This window comes from Telmatherina bonti (genome assembly GCF_933228915.1).
Source record: "Telmatherina bonti genome assembly, chromosome: 17".
NCBI classification, from domain to species: domain Eukaryota; kingdom Metazoa; phylum Chordata; class Actinopteri; order Atheriniformes; family Telmatherinidae; genus Telmatherina; species Telmatherina bonti.
In genome coordinates, this window is record NC_136615.1 from 9,931,819 (window position 1) to 9,956,018 (window position 24,200).

General features: G+C 40.1%; 2 protein-coding genes across 6 annotated transcripts; both read right to left on the reverse strand.

The window, feature by feature from the left end:
* Positions 1 to 3,425: 3,425 nt before the first annotated feature.
* On the reverse strand, positions 3,426 to 10,010 carry LOC306768531 (BTB/POZ domain-containing protein KCTD9-like). 4 transcript variants are annotated; one of them, XM_079256928.1, is made up of 12 exons: positions 9,877 to 10,010; positions 9,602 to 9,723; positions 8,340 to 8,383; positions 7,440 to 7,533; positions 7,175 to 7,233; positions 6,959 to 7,087; positions 6,811 to 6,878; positions 6,613 to 6,708; positions 6,164 to 6,313; positions 5,907 to 6,012; positions 5,659 to 5,792; positions 3,426 to 3,638 (listed from the first exon to the last, which is right to left on the reverse strand). In XM_079256928.1, the coding sequence occupies exons 1-12, from the start codon at positions 9,922 to 9,924 to the stop codon at positions 3,522 to 3,524; spliced, it is 1,167 nt and encodes a 388-aa protein (XP_079113054.1). In that variant the 5' UTR covers positions 9,925 to 10,010; the 3' UTR covers positions 3,426 to 3,521. The 4 variants fall into 4 exon arrangements, with proteins under 4 accessions (XP_079113054.1, XP_079113053.1, XP_079113052.1 ...); XM_079256927.1 differs by having other exon boundaries at positions 6,101 to 6,313; XM_079256926.1 differs by having other exon boundaries at positions 6,101 to 6,328.
* A 1,083-nt stretch (positions 10,011 to 11,093) lies between these two features.
* Positions 11,094 to 23,594, reverse strand: marchf5l (membrane-associated ring finger (C3HC4) 5, like). Of its 2 annotated transcripts, XM_079256264.1 has the most exons (8): positions 23,510 to 23,548; positions 23,295 to 23,363; positions 22,424 to 22,512; positions 19,907 to 20,109; positions 16,720 to 16,850; positions 16,465 to 16,640; positions 15,187 to 15,349; positions 11,094 to 15,051 (listed from the first exon to the last, which is right to left on the reverse strand). In XM_079256264.1, the coding sequence occupies exons 3-8, from the start codon at positions 22,450 to 22,452 to the stop codon at positions 14,893 to 14,895; spliced, it is 861 nt and encodes a 286-aa protein (XP_079112390.1). In that variant the 5' UTR covers positions 22,453 to 22,512; positions 23,295 to 23,363; positions 23,510 to 23,548; the 3' UTR covers positions 11,094 to 14,892. The 2 variants fall into 2 exon arrangements, with proteins under 2 accessions (XP_079112390.1, XP_079112389.1); XM_079256263.1 differs by lacking the exon at positions 23,295 to 23,363 and having other exon boundaries at positions 23,510 to 23,594.
* Positions 23,595 to 24,200: the final 606 nt, after the last annotated feature.

Sequence of the window (24,200 nt, forward strand, 5' to 3'; positions counted from 1 at the left end):
TTGTGAAGTGGCGCTATACAAATAAAGTTGAAGTGAATTGGTCCTGTGGGACTGGCGACCTGTCCAGGGTGTACCCTGCCTCTCCCCAATGATAGCTGGGATAAGCTCCAGCTTCCCCTTGATCGAACTAAGCGGTTCCAGAAATGAAATGAATTGATCGCCTCTACCCTCTCCTCATCCCCCCTATTCTTGTCCACAGTCTCGTCACCTCCTGTTCAGATTACTCCAACTCTCTCTTCTAAGGCCTTCTCGTTCAGATCTCAGAGCCACTTTCATCGTCATGAGACGCACCCCCCCCCCCCCCCCCCCCCCCACCCCCCCCCCCCCCTTGTATCACAATATCATCCCCATCCCACAACAATTCCACAGGCTCCCAGTGTTATAGAGTTCAGTACAAATTCCTCTTCTTTTCTTTTTTCTATTCTACAGTCATTTAGCAGAAGCTTTTCTCCAAAGCGACTTACATATGAGTGAGAACAACACAAGCACGAAATCAAACAGTACAGGACATCCATAGGAAAGTATGGTGGACTGTCCAGTTGGACGCAGGTCCTTACATGGAGTGCTACAGCTTTTTTTTTTTTTCCTCCCATCCCACCCTACAATATTACAAAATACAAAGAATTTATACCGTAACATTGCAAAGAACTGGGCCAAGTTCTCCAACTTTCCAATAAATACAGCTATACTAAGTGTGAAAGTGCTCCTTGAAGAGCTGAGTCTTCAGCTTGCTCTTAAAAGTAGACAGGGACTCTGCAGAGCGGACAGAGTTTGGGAGATCATTCCACCATCGTGGCACAACAGAGGAAAAGAGTCTGGATAGTGATTTAGTCCCACATAGTGGTTTATACAGGAGGGGTCTTTCACTCGAGAGGGAGTGTAGGTTTCTCCTACTGTAAATCTTCCAAGTCTGTCCATAATCCCCCTCCTCCTCATCGCTACCCCCATCCTGTTCCCTCAGATCCTTCTGCGAACAGCATGGAGTGCCGAGTCTTCAGCCACCAGACATCAGTCCAGTAGCTGTCTTCCAATCCAAACTCAATACTCACCCATTATGTAACCATGATAAGCCAATACTAATTTGTCCATTTCTTTTTATTGTCTTTGTATTTGCTGCCTGTCGATTACAACATTTAAAAATGAAAGGAAGAAAATAAAGTGTCTTGAGGGCTTTTAAATGTAGCATATTATTATATTAAGATGTGTGTGTGCGTGTTCAGATTATTATTAGGGTTATTAGGGTGTGTGTGTGTGCGTTCAGAGGAAGATGGAAAGAACATTGCTTGGAGGACTACCGCACACTGTGACCTCTCCACACTCTTATTTATCCACTTATGTGCACAAAAAGAAAGAAAAATCTTAATGAATTATGAGAATTTCTGCACTTTTGTTCTGTCGGATTCTTTTTCCAAACAAAATAAAAAAATAAATAGAAACAAATCCAGCAAAGACCTGAACCGGGATGCATCTGGACCTTCGCTGGTCCATCTACTGTTGGCTGGAGCTGCATCAGAAATGCTCTCTGTGGAAGGATGGCTGTCAGGAAGCCATCTGTCTCTGGCATCTTGATAGGAAACACATTAAATACGAATGGACTTTTTGGACGTGCACTCTCAAGGTGCATCTCAGATAAATGGAAACGGCGGACTTGGAGCTTTGGCAGCAGTTGCTGCTCATTATGTGAAACGGTTGTGATGCTGGTCCTCTGTCGGTGAGAAAAGGACTCATTTCATGTCTGTTTGGTGATATTTGGTGGTTTGCTCTCCTGTAGTCTCGGCAAGGTGAAGTCATAGTAATGAGTGTGTGAAAAGTACCTGGATGGTGTGGTGACTAGGAGACAGTCTGCAGCATGCATACAACCGATAATATTTCCCCTGCATTCATTTCAAAGCTGAAAAATTACATTTATTTATCATTATTAATACTGTATTACACCTGAATGACAAACACATTGGACTTTTTCCTCCACAAAATTGTACAAAAACATCCGTCACACATTGCAGTCCTACAGCAAATGTTTCCCGCTTTACTCCAACAAGCATCTGCGACTGACGGCTCATTCCTGTTTATCTCAGGCTGCTGCATCGCTACTCTTCATGCAGATCTGCAGCAGGAGCTACATCTTACTGTGGCAGCTTGAGATGATGCACGTTATGGAAAAGAGGATTTTCTGCGTTTGTCTGGAAGAACAAGCAGACTGAAATAAAGGGGAAGCAGCCTTTAATCGCAATACGAGGTAATATGATGGAGGTCTTCATAGGTCCACCTCTGACCTGATGCTCTACCAGGAAAGTCTGTTTCTATTCTGGAAGATTCCAGGATGAGTCGGTTTAACTTATTTACCAGGATATGTTGGACATTATGTGGATGTGATGAGACCAGGCTGCAGTACAGATGCCCCAGAGACCTAAACCAGGGTCTCAGGTGTGGAACGACTGTGGGCCCTTAACCCCACCCCCTACTGCTCCTTAGTAAATCTAGTAGAGATTGGTGAAGAGTTTTCTCTATCTGTATCTATGGCCATGTAGTCTGTGTGAACAACTGGTGTTGAAACGTCTCCGTCTGTCCGACCTGAAACCTGTTTTCTTAGCAGGTTCAGAAGAGGTTTGTCCTGGGGGGGAGGTTGAATGTTTGCTGGCTCTGCAGTGCACAACGGGAAAAACAAAGAAATGTTGGACTATATTCTTTTTCTAGCGTGAAGAAAAAGCATAAAAAACATTCAGATTAACAGATAAACACGGTGAAAAGTCCCAGTAATGTGGAGTTACAGATCTCCAGCTGAAGCAAAAGTCCCAAAACTCAGGTTCAGCTCCAGCAGACGTGGTTCAGTTCTAGTGTTGTGTTTATGGGTTTGGGTCTGAGTATGTGGACCTACGAAGACCTTATGATGGAGGTAAAGCTTGCTCTATGTGGTTAACATCTGAAAATAAAACATGTTAAAACCTGTTTAAAAGCTGATCCTGGATTAGTAAAATGCAGCTGAACTGATTTTAATTTCACCTGCTTCTGTTACTTTTTGTTCTTTTTGCTCCGTTTCAGTTCATCCTGCAGAAAGAACTCGAGTCTTCCAGCTGATGAGGTTCGTTTACAGGAACACTGAACTCCCACCTGGCCCAGGATGTGTGAAGGTGGCGTCAGGGGGCGTAACATTTCAATCTTTCAAACTAAATCACTACTTTACAGTAAGCGTCTTGTTCACCGTTTATCCTCCAGATGAAGGAACATTCAGCGCTACTGGACCTGCAGTTGTACAGGAGCTCATAACATGTATGTAGAATTCTTTAAGACACCTCAGAAATGTTTATGAATACCACAAACCTCAATAAAAAAAAAAAGAATATCAACAACAAAATTACATTCAAAACCAGATTTGAGAGACAGTGTCACTGCTGCAGAAAATTCCCTCGATGACCCAGCTGTGTTTTCGTGTCTGATGTGGGAAATCACGGCTCTTCAGCACAAAATACAAAAATGTTTGGCATCATTCACCTCAGCACTGCGAGGGTAACCTGTTGAGATTTTCACCGCACGCTCTGAGACATGTGCAGAGGAGTCAGCATCTCCTCAAAGATGGCTCCCTTCACGTTGGAACCTCTCAGGTTGGCTTCCTGAAGATCACACCCTGACAGGTCACAGTTCTGCAGAAACAGACAAAAGGCAATCAAAAAATCACGCCGTCACCATGTGATGAGGCACTTTATTGGAGGAGTAAATGAATAGAAAAAGGTGTAAATGAGAAGAAAAGGAAACTAAAACGAGTTGTTTCTGTGTTAAATGGATTTGAGAACATTTTTTATCCTCACTGTTGCACGTTTCAGGACATTCTGCTGAACTGACAGATAACTTCTGCGACCAATAATTTCTTTTATTGTGCACAGTTCAAATCCTCCCATATGTGTGTGTGTGTGTGTGTTAAGACTTTTGGGTGATGTGGGAAAGCAAATGATCAAAGTAAATAAGTCTGTTTTGAGATATCATGGTGCGCATGCGTCATTTCTGTGGGTTAACTTTGCTCTGTAGAAACTATTATATTTCACAGAACTACTGTCAGGAATACACGTTGTGTGTGTAGCAGCTTCCAGACAGTAAGAAAACAAAGCTGTTTCCATATATATATGTTTGTACTGTTGTTGTCCCCCTGCTGTGTCAGCTTCGGATGCTGAAGTTTATTAGTCTGGTATCATTTATATTTCTGAGGATGGCTCATATCAGGGTGCTGCTAGTGTCTGTTGGCACTGCTAGTTGCAGTGGGATACAGGTTCATTAGAGCAGTCGGCAGCTGGCGGTGATGATTACGGTGTGGTAAACGGTGTTACGCACGTTATCTGTTTGTGTAAGACGTGTGGCTTACGAGCGCACACTGTGGCTGTGTCTCAATTCAGGGTCTGCACACCTTCAAGTGCGCAGACTGCGAAGGCTACAAAGTGTTCTACATCGTCTGCACACACCTAAGTACGCTTACTGCTAGTGAAATGAGACAGCCTCTCTAGTGTGCAAGAATTACCCATAATGCTAAGGTCCTCCGTTGCCTAGCAACTACATATGCCAAGTTTATCTAATTACTGATCCTATTGTTCCACAAAAACAAGAAAATATGTTTTAAATGACAGAAAACGGTGGCAGTAATTTTAATTTTATTTTCATTTTCTTTTGTGATGAAATTACAGACGTGGAGGAGGCGGTTTAGACGAGCTCTCCTCTGGCTGACAGATCATCCCTCGTCAAGATGACGTTAATTTCAGTGGAAAATAATCCTTGTTAGACGCAGTCGTCCTTATATGTATTCATACCCTCCCATTAAAGGAGAAAAACGGCTGCCTGGGAAACAAGCTGAAATTGTCAAAAGTAATAATAAATAAAAGTTTGATGAAAATCATGACATTATTTTCTAATTCTGGTTCAATAGAAAGATTTTTAAAAGCAAACAAATATGACAAAATAACTTATGTTACATCACTCATAAACTAATGCCTTTAAAAAAAAATCCTGTGATGTTTCCACTCCAGTCAGGTGTTTTCTGTTCCTCCCAGTCAGACTGCTGCACCTGTTGACAGGTATTTTGTCCCTCTGTTCATCAGAAAAAGACATCTGAGGACGACTAGAATGAAATTGATTTCTGGTTATTGGACACAATGCCGCTGTCCTCCCAGCTTTTCTGCTAGGACAAATATGTGTGTTTATACATAAAAATAAACAAACGGTCTGGCTGGTGTGGTACCTACACCGGCGCTCTGCTGTTCACTCTTTTCTATCAGGGGCACAATGAATTCTGGGATAGGAGAGGGTGCAAAGGATACATCTCTGGTATCCTTCGTTTTGAGCTGATGTGGAGCCAAACAAAGTGCGGATTTGAAGGGTGGACTTGAAGGAGCCTGTGAATTGGGACAGCACTTGTTTACATGGGAGATGTAGAGCGCTGCTTTGCACATGCCCAGTAGGTGCTAAGAATTCTGGGAAATGTAGTCACCGTTATCAGTGTCTGTTTTTATGCCAGCCTGTTCATTTCTTTGTTGCGCAACATATTTGGAAAAATATATTGTACTCATTTATGTTATTTATGTATGTTTCAGGTTAATGAAACTGTAGTCAATACATAAATATTCAAGTAAAGACAAACATCTCGACAATCAAAAGTCTGATTAGTGTGTGTGTTCCCACCTCCAGGTCCGTCCCGGCCAGCGTGGCTCCCCTCAGGTTGCAGTTCTTCAGTTTAGCGTTTTTTAGGGTGGCAACCCTCAGGTTGATTCCTGTCATCTGACTCCCCTCCATGTCCACACCCTTCAGGTTGGCTCCTGATAACACAGACACACATAAGCTCTGGAAAAAAAAACAAATCAATCTGTGGTTGGTGTGCCTGAGGAGTGTGTGTGTGGGTGTGTGTGTGTGTGTGTGACTGGGTGCTTCACCCTCTAGATTGGCTTTGATTCCTGCAGGATCCTCAAAGTTACACCCTCTCAGTGACGCCCCCTCAGCGTTGGTGCACAGCATCTTAACCCCCTGCAGGTTGGCCGCCTGCAGCGCAGACATCAAGTCACAGTTCATTTATTCAGACTAAACCAAGATTATCTACGTCACGCCGACTGAGTTAGCAGCCAAAAACCTGAACAAGAAGCCGAGGCTTCAGACTGACGTTGACTCTCCCTGATGACCACGCTAAACTCACATCGAGACACGCCATGGACAGGTCGGCCCTCTCCAGGTTGGCTCCGCTCAGATTAGCATGCGTCAGGTTGGCTCCTCTCAGGTTGGCCATCTTAAAGTTGATGCAGCGAAGATCCAGACGAGACAGATCTGCACCGGTGAAGTTCAGACCCTGACAGACCACAAACTGGCATCAGAACACACACACACACACACACACACACACTCATTCACATGTTTGTTATTCTTTGGAAAGGAAACGGTCTGTTGATGTGTTAGAAAATAAACATGCAGATAGAACTGCTGGACGGTGCATGATCAGACCGCTGGAGCTGACCAATCACAGTAAACTTCTGCTTCTGTTCTTACAGGAAACATAAATCTGTCAACACAGCCGTTTTATGGCAACTTTCTGGATATTTTCTTCACCTCCCCTCATCTGCAGATGCTTGTGATGGTGTATATGTTCACCTGACACCGAAGCTCTGCCTTTGTGGTTGTTGCCAACAGGAACCTGATGAACTCCTTGCGGGTCAGAGAGGAATGATCATCCGGGGGCTGAGAGGACTGGACAGCAGAAATGTTGATGAAAAAAGGTTTTAACATTTTAAACACACATGACTTAGCAAAATGCCTGCTCCACACACACACACACACACACACACTCACCCTTATGAGGGTCTCCAGCTGCTCAGCCAGTTGTTCTATCCCAAAAAAACGAGCCTCTTCCAGCACACCTGCAGAGGAAACAGTCAGGTGAGAAAACACAACACAGGATGATTTGTGAGTTTGTGTGTGTGTGTGTGTGTGTGTGTACCCAAAGGGTTGATGCCTTCATTGATGATGAGTTGTCCATGTCTGAGGTAATTCAGTATGGGTTCAAAGTAGTCTGGACTGCGATCAATCAGGTACGCCCCCTGCGAGTCGCGCTTGTTGCCCCACACATCTGGATTTAACGCCCACAGAAAGGTGTTATTTGGCAAGACAAGCCGAACAATCAGATCAGTTTTTTCCTTCAGGACACAGTGTTCACCTTTCTCTCTGAACATGTGGGCCAGCATGCTTTCCGGCTCTTTACTGACCAGCGTGCTTCTGAGAAAACACAAAGACACACTTGTTTTTAGCAGAAGAAGCCCGATACAGTTTAAAACCAGTAAAATGACTGACGGACGCACGGCAAATTTCCTACAACTTCTTTCGCTTCACATCAAAACCGACTGAAATAGTGACAACCCTGGCACCATCAGGTCAAACTTCAAATCAAAACACACACACAAACACACAGCTGTTATATTTACCTTGTGGTGGTGAAACAGCGTCCACCAACATTGAGCGTCAGCCAATCAGTGTGAGTCTGACACCGCTCAGGGTGACTGATGTCCTCCTGAGCATCTGCACAGAGACAGTTATTACAGGAAGATGCTTCCATGGTTGAATTAATAAAGTACAAATAATGGACAGAAACTAGTAGCAGAAAGATACTTTCATTATAATGTAGTCCTATAAACCCACTCGCAGGCTTTTCTTAGAAAGCATCTCAAGCTGTTTGCACCCTTCTACCACCCAGTTCACCTTCACATAGATTCTATGTACATCTCTACAGAATAATGTTTGCTGATGTTTTTACACAGAGATACAAACTAAATAAAGACGAGTCCATCCAGTGGATAGACTGAACTAAAATATAATTCGTTTTTAACTGTACACAGAAAGTGTCAAGGTTTGGACTCCTTGTGCTTTTGTTTCAGGTTTCCTGTTTTATTTTGAAGTTTTTCCTGTTTAGTTCTCTTGGTTCTTGTTTAGCTTTATTGTTTTCCTGTTGATTTAGTTCATCTGGGTTCATTTAGAAGATTTGTGTCACCTGTGTCTTGTTGTGTTCAGTGTATTTATGCCCTCTGTTTCTGTACGTTTTTTTCCTGGATCATTTTGTAGTGTTAGTTCCTTAAGTTTGCCTTCCAAGTTCCTGGGTTAAAATAAATCAGTCTTAAACCTACATCCCCGTTCCATCATCTCTCAATTTGGGTCCACACCTTCACCGCTGTCCTGACAGAAAGTAAGAAAACTAAAAAGAAATACACAGACTTTGAAGAAAAGAGGGTTTTGATGCCTTTCAAAACCTTTTGGCAACCCTCAGATATACTGCTGATATACGGCTTTTAATTCAAACACGTCTGACATCTGAAGTGTGTCAAACTTACCGTCCAATGAATCTCCGTCGGATATGTACAGCACATCATCATCTCTGCAGACACAGATTCACAACTTTCATTTCAACGTCCAAACAAGCTGAATATTCACTGATATGATGAATAATAATGATAATCTGCAGAGACATTAAAGTTGTAATATGGAATGTCAAAAAAAAAAAAAACCTAACATTACTCTCGTTAAAACTAGAAAATATTGAATAATTACAAATATTAAATACGATGTGAAGATGGATGAACAGCAGCGTGGCTGAATAAGTTAGCCGATTCAAACTGACTTTTTCTTTTGTTTGGAAGATTATCATATGACTTTTTCCACATCAGACGTCTGGAAAATTGGCTTTTGAATTGTGAAGCAATTTCACAGCTATTTTGGCATAAACACTAGTTTAGACCAGGTCCAGACAAAAAAAAATAAAAATACCTGTCATATTTACAGTGGATTATCTCACAGAAAGCAGACACTCTTTAAAATCCTTTTTATTGAAAAAAAAAAAAAGTTTTATTTAGCTTAAAACCAATACAAATTCTTGTCCTTTATTTGCATTAATTGACCCTCTTTTTTAATAACAATTATGAACAGAAACATATTTAACTTCTAAAATACTCACCTTGTTTTTGTCTGGTAAATCAGCTGATTTACTTTTCCAATTTATTTCACATAACACTAACTTATGTTGTCATTTTTATTGTCAATCTGAATATGCCACAATGTGTTTTATACACCCAAACAAGCTACAATATATCACTTTTCTAGATTTATAAATAAAATAAAAGCTTTTTGTTAATAACTATGTATTCAGAGTATTTCCATCCTCCATAAGGTTCTGTTTCCAGGTTTAACGACTCTTAAGCAAGGCCGGATTATCCAATGGGCATTAATGGTACGGGCCCAGGAGCCCACAGCCATTGGGGGCCCACATAGGGCATACACCAGGAGTTTGGACATGAAACAAAATGTATATAAAAGCCAGATGGTTACACCACAGTGTCTAGTGTATTGTAATTGGTACCAGTGGCTGAAAGATCGGGGCCACAGGAACACTCTGGGCCCAGGGGCCCTGTGCACTTTTTATACGGCCCAGCATTTTTTAACCAAATGGCAGAAAACCAGTGAAATGTTAATTTTTTTTTCCTGTACTGTGACATAGTAAGCCAACTTCAGTAAGGTTTAAAAAGGCTACAGGTATAAGACAACTGGGTTATTAGTATTTTCCAGTAGGTACAGGTCACTGATCTGTTTTAGGTCTCACCTGATGAGCGACATGTCGTCGATGAGGCCGCCGTTCCCGTTGTAAACACTAGAGGCTCTTATCCCCAGTTTCGAGCTGGCTACACTCAATAAATCGTCCATGGAGCCATACACAGCCACCACCTGTATGATAACACCCACAACATGCACTCACATGCGTTACAAATCCGAAAATTACACCAAATGTATGACATAAGCACGCCTAACTTCAGGAAAATGAGCCATTTTGTGTTGCGGACGCGAACCAACACACCTATTTCCCGGTTTTATTTTTACCTTTCCATTTGAGGACGTTCCGTTAACAAACAGCGTTACTCTTCTCATGGCGGTGTAAAATCAGGAATGGCATCGCCTGCTCAAATATTTACTCACGAAACTTGTCTTATTTTCCAGTGATAACTGTCTCTATGCTGCTTCTTGTTCAGTCTGTAGACTTAACCCATCAACGCGTACGGCGTCAGCGTCTTAGCCAATCAGCGATTAGAACGACCCACAATAGCCAATCAACAAAGTAGGGTGGGTTCTAAGTAATTTCAGAATAGGCTATTGGATAGTGCATTTCCTTCCCTATTTTTGTATTAGCATAAGGTGACACATGTACAAGATAAGTGAGGTTTAAAAGCCAATTTTTCTAAATTGAATTTAAAAAAATATCCATATTATAGTAATAAGTGTAGTTATTATATAAGAATAATCAGTAATCCATATCGTCAAGTAGGAAATAGACAAAATGACTATAAAAACATAAAATCCTTTTACAAAAGTGCAACAAATGGGAGATTCTAAGATGAGAAAGGGTAAATTTAGACCATAATCTTATGAAACATGTCGATTAAACTACATTTATTCATTTTAGAAATAATTATTTTGTGGAAACCACTTAGGGTGGATGAGGGAAAAAAAATTAAATTTAAAAAAAAAAAAAAAAAAACTTCCAAGGTTGATTACTTACATTTGTACATTTTTTGATAAGGATTAACTCATTTAATTATTGAAATTCTTCCCTTACTGATGTAAATACCTCTTTATATACACCCTATCATGAATACAAACTGTTAAAATAAAAAAGTGCATTTACATGTTAATCCAGTCCCTTTTTCATTTATTTTGTCTCACTACTTAGCAGTCAGACATTGTTGTAATCCTAAAGTGGCCTTTGGCAATAGATCAGCTCGCTTTCTGAGGGTCTTTAAAAAGGTCTTTCACTCCGTCCGGTATCTATCAGTTTTCATTACATTAATAGTATTGCATTGTTGTGTCTACACATAAAATACAACTCGTGAACAAACTTTAAATTGTATCTTCAGATCTCAAAAATAAATCATATTCTATTTTAAAGCAATTTATTTCATCTCAATTGAACAACTTTTCCTGTAAAAATCACAGTCCAGCATCATTCATTTGTGGCTGTAAAATAAATGAAAAATGAATAAAGTAAAATAATGAAAAATCCTTTAGATTCTGAGCTTTATTAAATTATTCACAAAGCTCCTTATACAGAAATAAACAATGGACATCATGTTTGCCACTGAAGGTTTACAGCAAATTTTTTGAGCAATAAAAAAACCCCAAAAAAAACAGTTTCACTCATTTTTTCCCTCTTAAATAAATGACAGTGGCACATTTTTGGCTTTAATTTCAGCAGCTTTAAGCCAGCATTATCCAAAAAAAAAAAAAAAAAATGCTCAGTATACTCCAAAAACTACAGACACAGCAGTGTTTGCATCTCCAATGACAGCAAGTCTGCTTTGGCTGTGTGACAAGAAGTAGTGCAACAAAGTGAATCCTGGATCACACTGCAGAGTAAAACTGTACAAAGCTCATTTCTAGAGATGTGAGAACAGTTCAATTTATCCCAAAGTTACACTGTGTGTGCAGGAAAAGCCAGACACGAAATAATTATGGGGGGGGGGGGAACCCAACCTAAACTAAAAGAACAATTACTGGATTTGGCTGTGGGATGGTTAGCACTGTTGCCTCGCTGCAAGAAGGTTCCTGGTTTTAACCTTAGCTGGAGCTTTTCTGTGTGAAGTAAAATGTGAATTTCAGTGTGAGCATGCATGCTTGCTGTATCCTGCTTAACACCTGATAGGCCCCAGTTACCCTGCAACCCTGAAATGTGTTAAATGTACACAGGAAAATGGATGTATGGGACCACATATACCGTACACAATCATAAACACCACAGTGCCACAGAAGACGTTAAGGGCTGCATGCGATTAAGGCTACGTTCACACTGCAGGGCTTGCTGCTCATATATCGGATGTTTTTGTGAAATCCGAATTTTTTGAAAGTCTGTTCACATTTCCGATCAAATGTGACTCGAATGTGATCTCCTGTATGAACCTCATGCGCACCAGAAGAGTCCTGCATGCGTAGAAGACACGGCGACGTGCAGTGAGCGTGCGTGTGACGTCTTTGTGTGTGTGGAAGTAGATATGGATGGCAGCAGAACATTTGCTATTTTAAATGTTTTGTCCACAACATTGTGAATGGGTTCGTTTTAAGGAGCCGTTTATGGAAGAGGAAAGTAAAAGTTTTGGTTGAGGACTTTTGTGGAGCTGTGGCAGCAACAACTGTAGAGAGAAACGTTTGGGTACGGAGTCGCAGTCAGGATTGGTGGGAGAGTGATGTGAGCACATTTACTGATAAAGAGTTCATAAACAACAAACGCAGACGGTTGTCGTGTGTCGATGACGCGTCAGTCGGATTAATGCGACCTGACCGTTCAGACTGAAGTCACATGGTAAAAGACCAGATACATATCGGATTTAGGACCACATATCCAAGCGGCCTGGGTTGCATTAGAAAGTATCCGATCCGTGTCGTTCAGACTGTTAAGAAAAAGATCGGTTACAGGTTGCATAGGGACTCAAATACCGGATTTAAGTCACTTCAGCCTGTAGTGTGAACGTAGCCTAAGAGACCATCTTTTTTTTGTTTTTTTACATGTTGCGAAACAGATATGGCTCGTGATATATAAAAAAAAAAACCCAAACATCTCAATATGTGGCACTAACTTCAGGTGTATTAATGACAGCTGTAATCCCCTGCTGAACCTTTGCATTCTGGTTAGTTGTAAAATACAAAACAAAAGAACTTCTGATAAGAAGGCAGCCTTCAATAATGCATCTGTTCTCATCATGTTCCATCTTAACATAGTAATATTTATATTATTGACATTGCACATGGTGAAACTGCAGAACAAATAAGTTCAGATATTGCATAACTAGATACATAATATAGATCTGAACTCTTTCCTGATGGACAGCAGCTGTGAGGAGTCAGTACAGCATGACTGGCTGTCAGGAAAAATGTACTTCTTGGGATTTATCATTGTCTATTTTACATGAATAATTCAGTAAATATGTATTAAACTGCATTGCTGTATACTCAGAAAGCAACACAGCTATCTGCTAGCAGCTCCTACCTAAAATATTCAAAAAGATATACTATTACTGAATTACAGTAATACAAAGTGCTCTCAGGGGTGTTCCAAAGCATTTCTTTCCAGTGATCTTTAAGCCCACTACGGCGTAAAAGTAATCAAAAAATAGAAATATCCTAAGGAAGTGTAAGGAAAACTTGTACAAAAAACTTACAGCAGTCAGCGATCCATCTATACATGACTTACAGCTGAGACACGATGCTTTTTCTTTGTTTAGTGCAAACACGAATGCATCAGGCATGGGGAGCGTTTGGGTTGAAGCAACCAGCTAAATATTCAGGTGGAAACCGAGTCAGTCAGAAATCTACACGGTGTTTAGTTGATTTCATTAAAGCCTTGTCCACACGTAGCAGGTCTCTCACAAAATTAAGATATTTTTATCCGATTTGGCCTGAAGACCAAAACGCAGATTTATGCATTAAAAACCTCCAAGCGAAGATGTGTGAATACTCTGTCTGCACATGGACACATATAACCAGAGATTTAGGGTTTTTAAACATCACCGTCTGCAACAGAAAATGCCATGACGTCACAGGTGCAACCTTTGTTTTTGTAACCGCATGTCTTGTTCAGGTGCCTCTACTTTTATAATATAGAAAACAAGTTCTGCGGAACTGACACACCCGCCGTCTTTTATCGTTAGAACCGTCAAACTTTCACCAACAACACAGTGCAGACGTCCTGCCGGGCCTTCTCCAGATAAAACCGTAGGCACTCTAACATTTACACCAACATGGACGTCCTCGAAACTGATGGCATTATCTGTTATCCAGGTGCCGCCTAAAGGTTTTACATGCTTATGAATGTGCTTAACAACATGGTTATGCCGACAGGTGTGGAGGGATTTGTCTTTGAAACACGGGGTCGTGTGACTTTTTTTTTTTTTTTTTTTTTTTTATTTACTGGCTGGTGTAAAGGGTGGGAAGACATTCGGTTTTACAAAAACCCACCTATGTGTGGACAAGGCCTAAATCTTGTTTCTTGGGGGACCTGAACCAAAGCGGGCACATAGAGAAAGCTGCAAGCGGAGACTGATGAGAAGCCAACTGAAATCAGCCTGGACAATGTGCAAACAGCAGCAGTGGTTTGGTGATTGATCAGTCTGATTAACTCACAAGGATTCACTGTCAGAGAGCAGCAGCAGTAAAAACAACAAACAAGATTAAATAACAGAAATAAGCAGCTTTTTCTGTATCCCTGTTAATATTCCTGTATGGGATGTTTTAGGAAAATCTGCATTCAGTTTTGGATTTTAGTGCATGCAAACACTTTTACCATAAACACCCTGTTTTACATCTTATTTTGTCAAAATAACACCAATCCAATAAATTCATTTACTCCCTGTTTTGTGTTTAGTTTCTTTTCATTCTCAGGTTTATAGTTGTTTTTTTAGCACAACTATAACACTGCAAGCAGCAATAACCTCCACCGAACTGAGAGAACTGGTTGTTGGTGCCTGCAGATGTCTGTCCAACAGCTGCACCATAAAAATGTTCAATTTTTCTTGGGGGGGGGGGAAAAAAAAAAAAAAAAAAAAAAGGATTAAAAACTTTCCAGAGTGCAGATTCAGATTTTCCACATGGAGAATTCAGGTGTGTGAAACTATAAGGCGAGACGTAGTGTTGCATCAACATCTTCATGAGAGGCAATTTAAGGCATCGAAGCACCACCAGTACGATCAGCTCTTTTTACTCTTTGGGATCCAACTACGGCAGAGTTTGATCTGAAATGAATCCTCCTCACCTGCTACAGCACCCACCTTCACTCCTCCACACAGTGTTCAAGTAAAATCCTCTCTGCTTCCCTCCCCACAGTGTTTTCTGTGTCTTTCTGCTCTGTGGGTGTCATTCATTCCCGCTGTGCTCTCCGTCATCATCCTCAGTTTGTCCGTCCTCACATCTTTCTGGGTAGTTCAGGATTTGTCTGTTGGTCTGAATGATGAACTGCTGCTGCTTGAAATACACCTTCATCACACCCTTAATCAGCACGAATGCCATGCCACCCTATAGAGACAGAGGAGGACGAGAAGCAGATGGAAACCAAACTGCGATGACTGAAGCTGCTTTTGTGATTTGGAGAAACATGTTTTGCATCCATCTTATCATCCATTTGTAAGAAGGTGTTTCGTGTCCACTAACCAGAATAGTGCGCTGCAGGTTGGAGGAAACCCGCCGGAAGAGCAGCCGCCCCACCAGACTGGCGATGGAGGGGAAGATGAGAGCTCCACACAGAGTCCTGGACACGGACAGGTGATCTCCTGCAGCAGCTCCGTTGACAGGCGTGCGAGGAAGGTGTCCGTTGCTGCCTGAGGTGACACACACACACACACACACACACACACACACAGCATCAGTTTTTCACATCAACATTAAAGCCTTACCACATGCAGATGAGTTCAGGTGAATCCACTAAGGTTGTGTGTTTGGACGTTTCATCCACACAGAAGCAGCAATTTAGGGCTCCGACGAGGGCTTGGCAATAAATTAATCAGCTAATTTAAATATGGTTTATACATTTTTTAATCTGGATTTTTTTTCCACCCTTTAATGCACCAGATGTTGCTTCTGTAGCTAGAAGCAGGCTCAGCCCTCCACCCATCTCCCAGACATACGTACACAAGCACACGCACAAACCAAAAGCACCAGTAAACACAGCAGTTAGCAGGAGGAGCTGATTCCTCAGCAGGTACGGTGTTATCTGTTATTAGGTGCTGGTTTGATGTGACCTCAGACAAGTAGCAGCATGTTGCAGAACTCATTTAAATTCTGTTTTTACCAAACATAGAACTTATTTATTCCTGCGCTTCAGTGCTGCCGAGTGCCAGGCGTAACTGCAGTCACCTGAGCCGATGCTTCAAAAATTCTCTGTTGTCTGAATTATATTGTTTAAATATATTTTTTGGAAAAATAATGGTTATAATGAAGCCTAGGAACTTATCAGCTAATATGTCAAATATGACAATCGCGTTTGTTAATTCTGCAGAGTAAAGGCCTCTCACTTTGTTATGGTTTAACAGGTGTAAATGTAGGCATAAATGGTGGGAAGTATTTCCCCAGTGGGTTGTGCGTGATGGGAAAAGATCCCAGTGGAAATAGGTTGCAGATACAGCTGTGTTTAGCTCAAATTTAAAGCCTGAGTTTTTTTAATTTGTTGTTCAAGATGTTTGCCAATTTTTTTTTTCCCTTTTAAAAAAAAAAAAAGGAACCAGTTTCTAGACTTGTTTGCCTAAATATGGCTTAAATAATAATCTTAGGAGGAAAAAAAAGTCACTGAATCTTTGCAGCTTTTCGTTTTGATTCACCAGAAATAAAATTGCAGATTTATTCCAAGTTAATCTGCCGGTGTTGGAAACGTTAAAAATAAAATGTGATTGTCCTGTAACAGTGGCGATTATGCATGTGTGAGTGCATGTTTACATGCCTGACAGGGCCTTGCGTTTGTAGGAGTATCTGTGCCAGAGCCTCACTATATAATCCTCCCAGCGGATCATCTTCCCCAGGACCAGCAGCACCGGGATGGTGGGCAGGCCCATGAGCAGAAACAGCGGGTCAGCTCGCTCCATCACATAAAGACCCTTTTTATGTCCCACCACCTGCAGGTGGAAATGCACAAGGTGAGGATGCTTAAAACTGTGACAACTCTGTTTTCTTGTCAGGTTGAGCTCTGTGCACCTGCATGACCGTCACAGCTCCATATGTGACCGCTGACCAGTACACCGTTCCGACTACCACCCCGACTGCAGCAAAGGGACTGGCCCGAGACAGAGCTCTGTCGACCTGCTGCAGGAAGTACACCAGCGGGCCTGGAGAACCAAAACACACCAGATCTGTCTGATCATTATGCAGGACCAAACATGTTTTATCTAGTGTAACAAAACTTGCTGTAGACTGTAATAAGAGTTATAAAATATTTAGGAATATTTGAGAAAAAATGTGGCTGAAAATTCACAATATTGTTCCGCACTGCTCTGAATATCCATTAAATCTGTTTAATTGCTCATCCAGTTCACGTTAAAGACAACCTTTCAGAGAACAGGTCACATGGTGCAACACTAGGTAGACATGGGCATAAAGGCTCTCTGATATATTCTTATTTGTACTCTTTAAACTTTTTGATTAGTTTAAATTTATGACTCCTCTGATTGATCACTCGCAAAATGGACCGGCGATCCAAAAATACAACAACTCAACAAATGTTCACTTTTAGTCGTGTCAGTAAGACGCTAACAAACTGACACAGGAATACAAGGTGCAATCACCTGTCGATATGGCACTCGTACTTCAGGAGATATGAGCTGGAAATCAAGCTCTCTCAGACAAGATGGATATGCGTACTGCTGAGATCAATGAGTCCATACTAAAGACCTTGCTTGATGGACTGACATCCTGCGTCACCAAGGCGGAGGACCGCATCAGGACAACGGAGGACAATATAGCTATCATGGATATTCAGCTCTCAAAACTGACCAAGGATAACAAGCTTTTATTGGAGAAAGTAGAGTCATTGGAGAGCTATAGTTAGAGCTATAACAGGCGCGATAACATTTGGATTGTGAATTTACGTGAAGGCTGTGAAGGAAATTACCCAGTAGCTTTTTTTTTTGCTAACTGGCTGCCAAATACACTTATCAACTCTTAATATAAAGAAAACTTCAGTATAAACACAATACTTATAAAAACTGAACGAGATATTTTGAAATCTAAACAAAAATATGAGTTGGGAGAGAAGGCACAAAAAAAAAAAATAATAATAATAATGTCATGGCAACTGAAGACAGAGGAAACCAGTAATCTTTGGGGGGGGGGGGGGGGGGGAGTTAGGTGGAATCCTGATAAAGGGTTTTATGGTCAGGCAGACATCCCATAAAATTAATTTATGAGCAGATGATATTAAGTTGTATATAATAGACCCATCTCAATCTCTCATTCAGCTACAAAGAATGCTTGCTCTATAGGGTACTGTCTCAGGTTGTAAAGTAAATTATGATAAAAAGTGAAATAATTCCTCTCAACATTTAATCCCTCAGAATCTCAAAGTATCTCTGCATTCAAATGATCTCCAAAAGGGTGCAAAATATCTTGGTACATTTGTAGACAACAATTAAAAAATCTTTATAAATTGAATTATCACCCACTTATAAAAAAAGATTGAAACTGACTTATAGAAATGGTGTAGTCTACCTAATATTTTACTTAGATGAACTAATTGCATTAAAATGAACATCTTACCGAAGCCTCAATATCTTTTTCAGTCCATTCCTATACCCATTCCGGAGACTCTTTAAAACTCTTAATAAAAGAGTGAGACAATTTATTTGGAATGGCAAAGTGGCCAGAAGGTCCATAGAAATGTTATATTGGAAATATTTTGCAGCTCAAATGAGACTTATTTTATCCACGTTTGAAGGTGAAACAATGCCATCTTGGTTGAAAATTGCATTCAGTTCTTTGGGAGATAAGAAGTTTAGAGAATTTATTTACAAATACAACTGGAAAATTTTGTCTAAACTGACCGACAACCCAATTCTTTTACATCTTATTAAATTGTGGTATGATGTACATAAAGTCATTGGAAAGACTTGGTCTTTTGCAAAACCATCTCTGAACAAAACCAGCTCATTCCATTGACACTAAATATTCTGGAAACCTGGTATCAATATGGAATAAATTTTTTGGAGGACTGCTTTGAAAGAATCCTTGATGACTTTTGATCAATTGAAAAAGAAATAATTTATCAAATAAAACCTCTTTTTGTTATCTTCAATAACAATCATTCCTAATTATACTTAAGGGGAAAAATATAATGTTACCTAAACTTACAGAGCTGGAAAAATTGTTGCATAACGGCGAACCATGTAAATCTGTTTTGAAGGTATACTCCTCTCTGATTAAACAACGTCCTAAACCGGCTCTATAAATCTGATTCCTACTTTTCCTTAGATTTATAAGAGTTTCAATTGAAGATGCCCTCCGGTCGAAGTTATGCCAGAACAGTGTAACTGTCACTACTAATTCACAATTTAGACCTACAATTATTTACATCAGTTATCTTACACCAGAGAAAAAACACAGGTCTAAACCTGAATTATTTGACTTACGTTTTCCATGTAGAATGGAAGTTGGTTCATTCTTGCACTGCACTTGGTCATGTGTGAAGGTTTCTGGCCTGACCTATGCAATACACTGTCATGATTTTAATACCTCTGGATCCCAAAATTTGTTTAATTGGAAATTTGAAAATTGTGGAACCCCTAGATAAATACTGGAGAGAAAAAAAATAAATAAATTAAAAAAAAAAAAATATATGAGATAGCCATGGTAGTGGCTACAAAATGTATTGCGGTTACATGGAAACCTGATTCCCCCTGTCTCTGACCATGTTGTTTACAGAAATGAACAGTTGTGTGCCCTTGGAAAAAATAACATACTGTAATAAAATCATACAAAACCTTAGTTAAAATTTGGAAACCTTGTTTAAGCCTTGTCGGCATAATTTGTAAATTAACAGACCTTAGTACGTGTTCGTGTATCATGCTTAACGTCAAAGAGATATGGCAACTGGAGTTTTTTGTCTGTGGGAAATTTAGGGGAGGGGGGTTTTTTGAAAATAAAAAAAACAAAAGAAAAAATAAATAAATAAATAAAAAAGAACCTTTCAAACAAAGTTCAAGTGGAAAATTGAGATTTGCTTTTATTCATGTGTAGTTCCAGTTCTCTGCCTGTAGGCGGCATTGTAGACATTTGACCTGAATATAAACCATCCTAAAGATCATGTCGGTCACCGCTATGGAAGGTTTTTTTTTTTTTGTTTTTTTTTTTAAAAAAAACACAGGAAACAACCATGAATTGCTTCACTCACCCATCTTGGGGAAGATAATATGGTACTCTGTGCCGCACTGAGGACAGCTGACAGCTCCGCCGCTGTTTGATTTCTGCTTCTCATCCAACCAGCGCTGCAGACACGCCTGGTGAATCCACTTTGTGCAGCCTTTACACCTGCATGGGCTCACCCACTCTGCACTGTGGTCATCCCGCTCGGTTGCAAAACACACCCAGCAATGTCTGCACAGCACACACACAAACAGAATCACACATCCTGCATGTAAAAACGTGTGTAATACAGGTGACATGTCCTGGATCAGCTGCTGTTGATGAGCAGCTGGAAATACAACTTCTTTTTTTTTTTTTTTTTTTTAGTGGCAGCTACAAAATTTATCAATGCAGTCAGTTTTACATCAATTAGTTATGAAAACTGAAGCGATCATAAAGACATCTAAACTTAATATTGCAAAAGTGTAGATAGTAAATACTTGGCATTTACAAAAGATTTTGGGGAAAAAAAAAAAAAAACATAATGAGAAAAACATGAGAAAAACATACTTGTGGTAAAACTGTTAAAAAAAAAAAAAAAAAAAGATTCCAAATGATAAACTGTCTTAATTAAAAACATTAAAATAAAAAAAAAAAAACCCAAAAAAAAAAAAAAAACCAAACAACTCAATATGACTACTCGTAACATTCACATTATATATTCTAAATAGATCATTTTGATAATTGATAAATGAAAAGTTTGAAATCTAATTAAATGACTGTTTAAAAAAGTATTTGGTCCATTAAAATGCTAATAATTTGATAACTGCTTGTAAAGCATCTATGTAATTGTTCTGATAAGGGAAAAAAAAAAAAAGTATGAATAATATTTCCAAAATCTGTTTATAACAAGTCAGATACATATTTTTTCTTGTCTGAAAACATACACTGCTCAAAATAAATAAAGGGAACACTAAAGTAACATGTTGTAGATCAGAATGAATGAAATAGTTTCATAAAATACTTTGTTCGTTCCATAGTTGAATGTACTGACAACAAAATCACAAATTATGAAAATCAAATGTTACAACCCATGGAGTCTGGATTTGGAGTTACACTCTAAATAAAAGTGGAAAAACACACTACAGGCTGATCCAACTTTGATGTAATGTCCTTTAAACAAGTCAAAATGAGGCTCAGTAGTGTGTGTGGCCTTAACGTGCCTGTATGACCTCCCTACAACACCTGGGCATGCTCCTGATGAGGCGGCAGATGTTCTCCTGAGGAATCTCCTCCCAGACCTGGACTAAAGCATCCGCCAACTCCTGGACAGTCTGTGGAGCAACTTGGTGTTGGAGCGAGACATGATGTCCCAGATGTGCTCAGTTGGATTCAGGTCTGGGGAACGGGCGGGCCAGTCCATAACATCAATGCCTTCGTGTTGCAGGAACTGCTGACACACTCCAGCCACATGAGGTCTAGCATTGTCTTGCATTAGGAGGAACCCAGAGCCAACCGCACAAGCATATGGTCCCACAAGGGGTCTGAGGATCTCATCTCGGTACCAAATGGCAGACAGGCTACCTCTGGCGAGCACATGGAGGGCTGTGCGGCCCTCCAAAGAAATGCCACCCCACACCATTACTGACCCACTGCCAAATCGGTCCTGCTGGAGGATGTTGCAGGCAGCAGAACGTTCTCCACGGCATCTCCAGACTCTGTCACGTCTGTCACATGTGCTCAGTGTGAACCTGCTTCCATCTGTGAAGAGCACAGGGCACCAGTGGTGAATTTGCCAGTCTTGGTGTTCTCTGGCAAATGCCAAACGTCCTGCACGGTGTTGGGCTGTAAGCACAACCCCCACCTGTGGACGTCGGGCCCTCATACCACCCTCATGGAGTCTGTTTCTGACTGTTTGAGCAGACACATGTACATTTGTGGCCTGCTGGAGCTCATTTTGCAGGGCTCTGGCAGTGCTCCTCCTGTTCCTCCTTGCACAAAGGAGGAAGTAGCGGTCCTGCTGCTGTGTTGTTGCCCTCCCACGGCCTCCTCCACGTCTCGTGATGTACTGGCCTGTCTCCTGGTAGTGCCTCCATGCTCTGGACACTACGCTGACAGACACAGCAAACCTTCTTGCCACAGCTCGCATTGATGTGTCATCCTGGATGAGCTGCACTGCCTGAGATACTTGTGTGGGTTGTAGACTCCATCTCATGCTACCACTGGAGAGAAAGCACCGCCAGCATTCAAAAGTGACCAAAACATCACCCAGAAATCATCGGAACTGAGAAGTGGTCTGTGGTCACCACAGAACCACTCTTTCATTGGGTGTGTCTTGCCAATTGCCTATAATTTCCACCTGTTGTCTATTTCATTTGCACAACAGCATGTGGAATTGTCAATCAGTGCTGCTTCCTAGGTGGACAGGTCAGTTCGATTTCACACAAGTGTGGTTGACTTGGAATTACATTGTGTTGTTTAAGTGTTCCCTTTATTTTTTTGAACAGTGTATTAAAAAAAAAAAAAAAAAAAAAAAAAAAACCAACAACAACAACACTGCTCTCACTTCTCAGGTTGCTCCTCAGCCAGGGCCATGATGCTACTGAACAGATTCTGTTTCCAGATATGTCAAATCCATCAGACTCAGCAAAGAACCTGAAACACAAACATTTATGATTTCAGAAAACCGGAAGAATGCACCATCACAGCCAGAACTTACACTGTGTGTGTTTTTTTTCTAATATATTTGGCCTTAAGATGGAACATGATTCCCACCTTAATATTTAATCACACAGATTTTTTATGTTATTTCCCTTTCAAGAAAACATTCTGGCTTTCAGTTTTAACGCTTTTTTGACTTGACGACACGGAAACCCTCAGATATTCAGGTATTTCCCTCTCATGTGAAAGATACTTTTAGAATTCAAGCTGCCTGAAACTGAAAGTTAAGTTATATCTGGATATATATTTTTAAAACAGTCTTCATACAGGGGCACAAAAATCAAACATAATAGCATGTTGTGCTTTTTGTGCCAAAACTGTTTACTGCCACAAAGCCTTCACGTTCATTCTTTATTTAACACCCAAGCTTTAAAGGTCCAGCAAAAAAAAAAAAAAACAAAAACAAAAAAAAAAAAAAACAATAGGAAAGTAGCCTTAAAGTAATTCAAATAAAATAATAAATGTTAAGAGTACCTGTAGTTTACTCTTTACTGTAGCGCCAGGAATACCAAAGAACAAACACAAAAATTGTCCCCCAACATCTAACACAATGTTTATGGGTGAAACTCGACCTTAGACACAGACGGTGTCAAACTGAAACCAATAGTGACATTGCTAGTATTTTAGCTTAATACCAAAGGTTAACGTAAAAATATTCCATATCAAGTGTTTTTCTCTCCTACTTTATTTTCAGTTTATCGTTTGCTTAGGCTCACCGCAAACTCGGGTCACCTGTCCTGGGCCTGTCCCAGTCCACGACCTGCCATCAAACTCTCATGCTAAAGCTAACGACAGATAAATAAGGTTAGCTCCGGAGGCTAACACAACCATGCCCACAAGTTAAAAACTTAAGACAATAGAAGGAAAAAGCCAAACAAATACAAATCAATTTCTATTCTAAAGTGCTTAAAAGTTAAAAGCCAGAACCCACCAGGAAATATTCAACGTTTGAGTCACTCAAGTCGAAACAGTGTGTTTTGTTTTTGCTCCGTTACGACGAGACCCGTCAATTTGGCTTTTATCTGGGCTCTGATTGGTCAAAGGCAATGACGTCAGATGTTGCATTTAAGGAATATAGGAAATTGAAACTTTTTTTTTTTTTTAATTGGACATTTTATACACAAATACAGGGCATTTTATGCACTCATCTGAAAACACTTTGACATAAAGGCACACATTAATAGTCATCAGAACAGGTCTCATATAACATAAACAGAAAGACCAACATTAAGCTTGAATTTAAGTAAACGGAATAAAATAAATAAATATATAAATAAATAAATGTTATTAAATAAAAAGGAAAACAATTAATAAATAAATAATTTAATAAATGAGATTCCAGTTACATGCTCGGGGTCATATTTAGTTCCTCATAGGCTGTAAGAAGATATAGTGAGGAAATGGAAACTATTTAACTAAGTGACAAAAAAATTAAGTTTTTGTTTGTGTGTGTTTATATATTGTAAATTATCTTTACTCTATACAAATGAAATACTATTAGTTTCTTTGGCCGATGGGGTGCCAAAAATCCTAATTTCTATGATATTGAGTTTTAAAAGAAGAACAAGTAATACAAGCATCACCTGACTTTTAAACATGTTTGTTTTTTAAAATACCACATG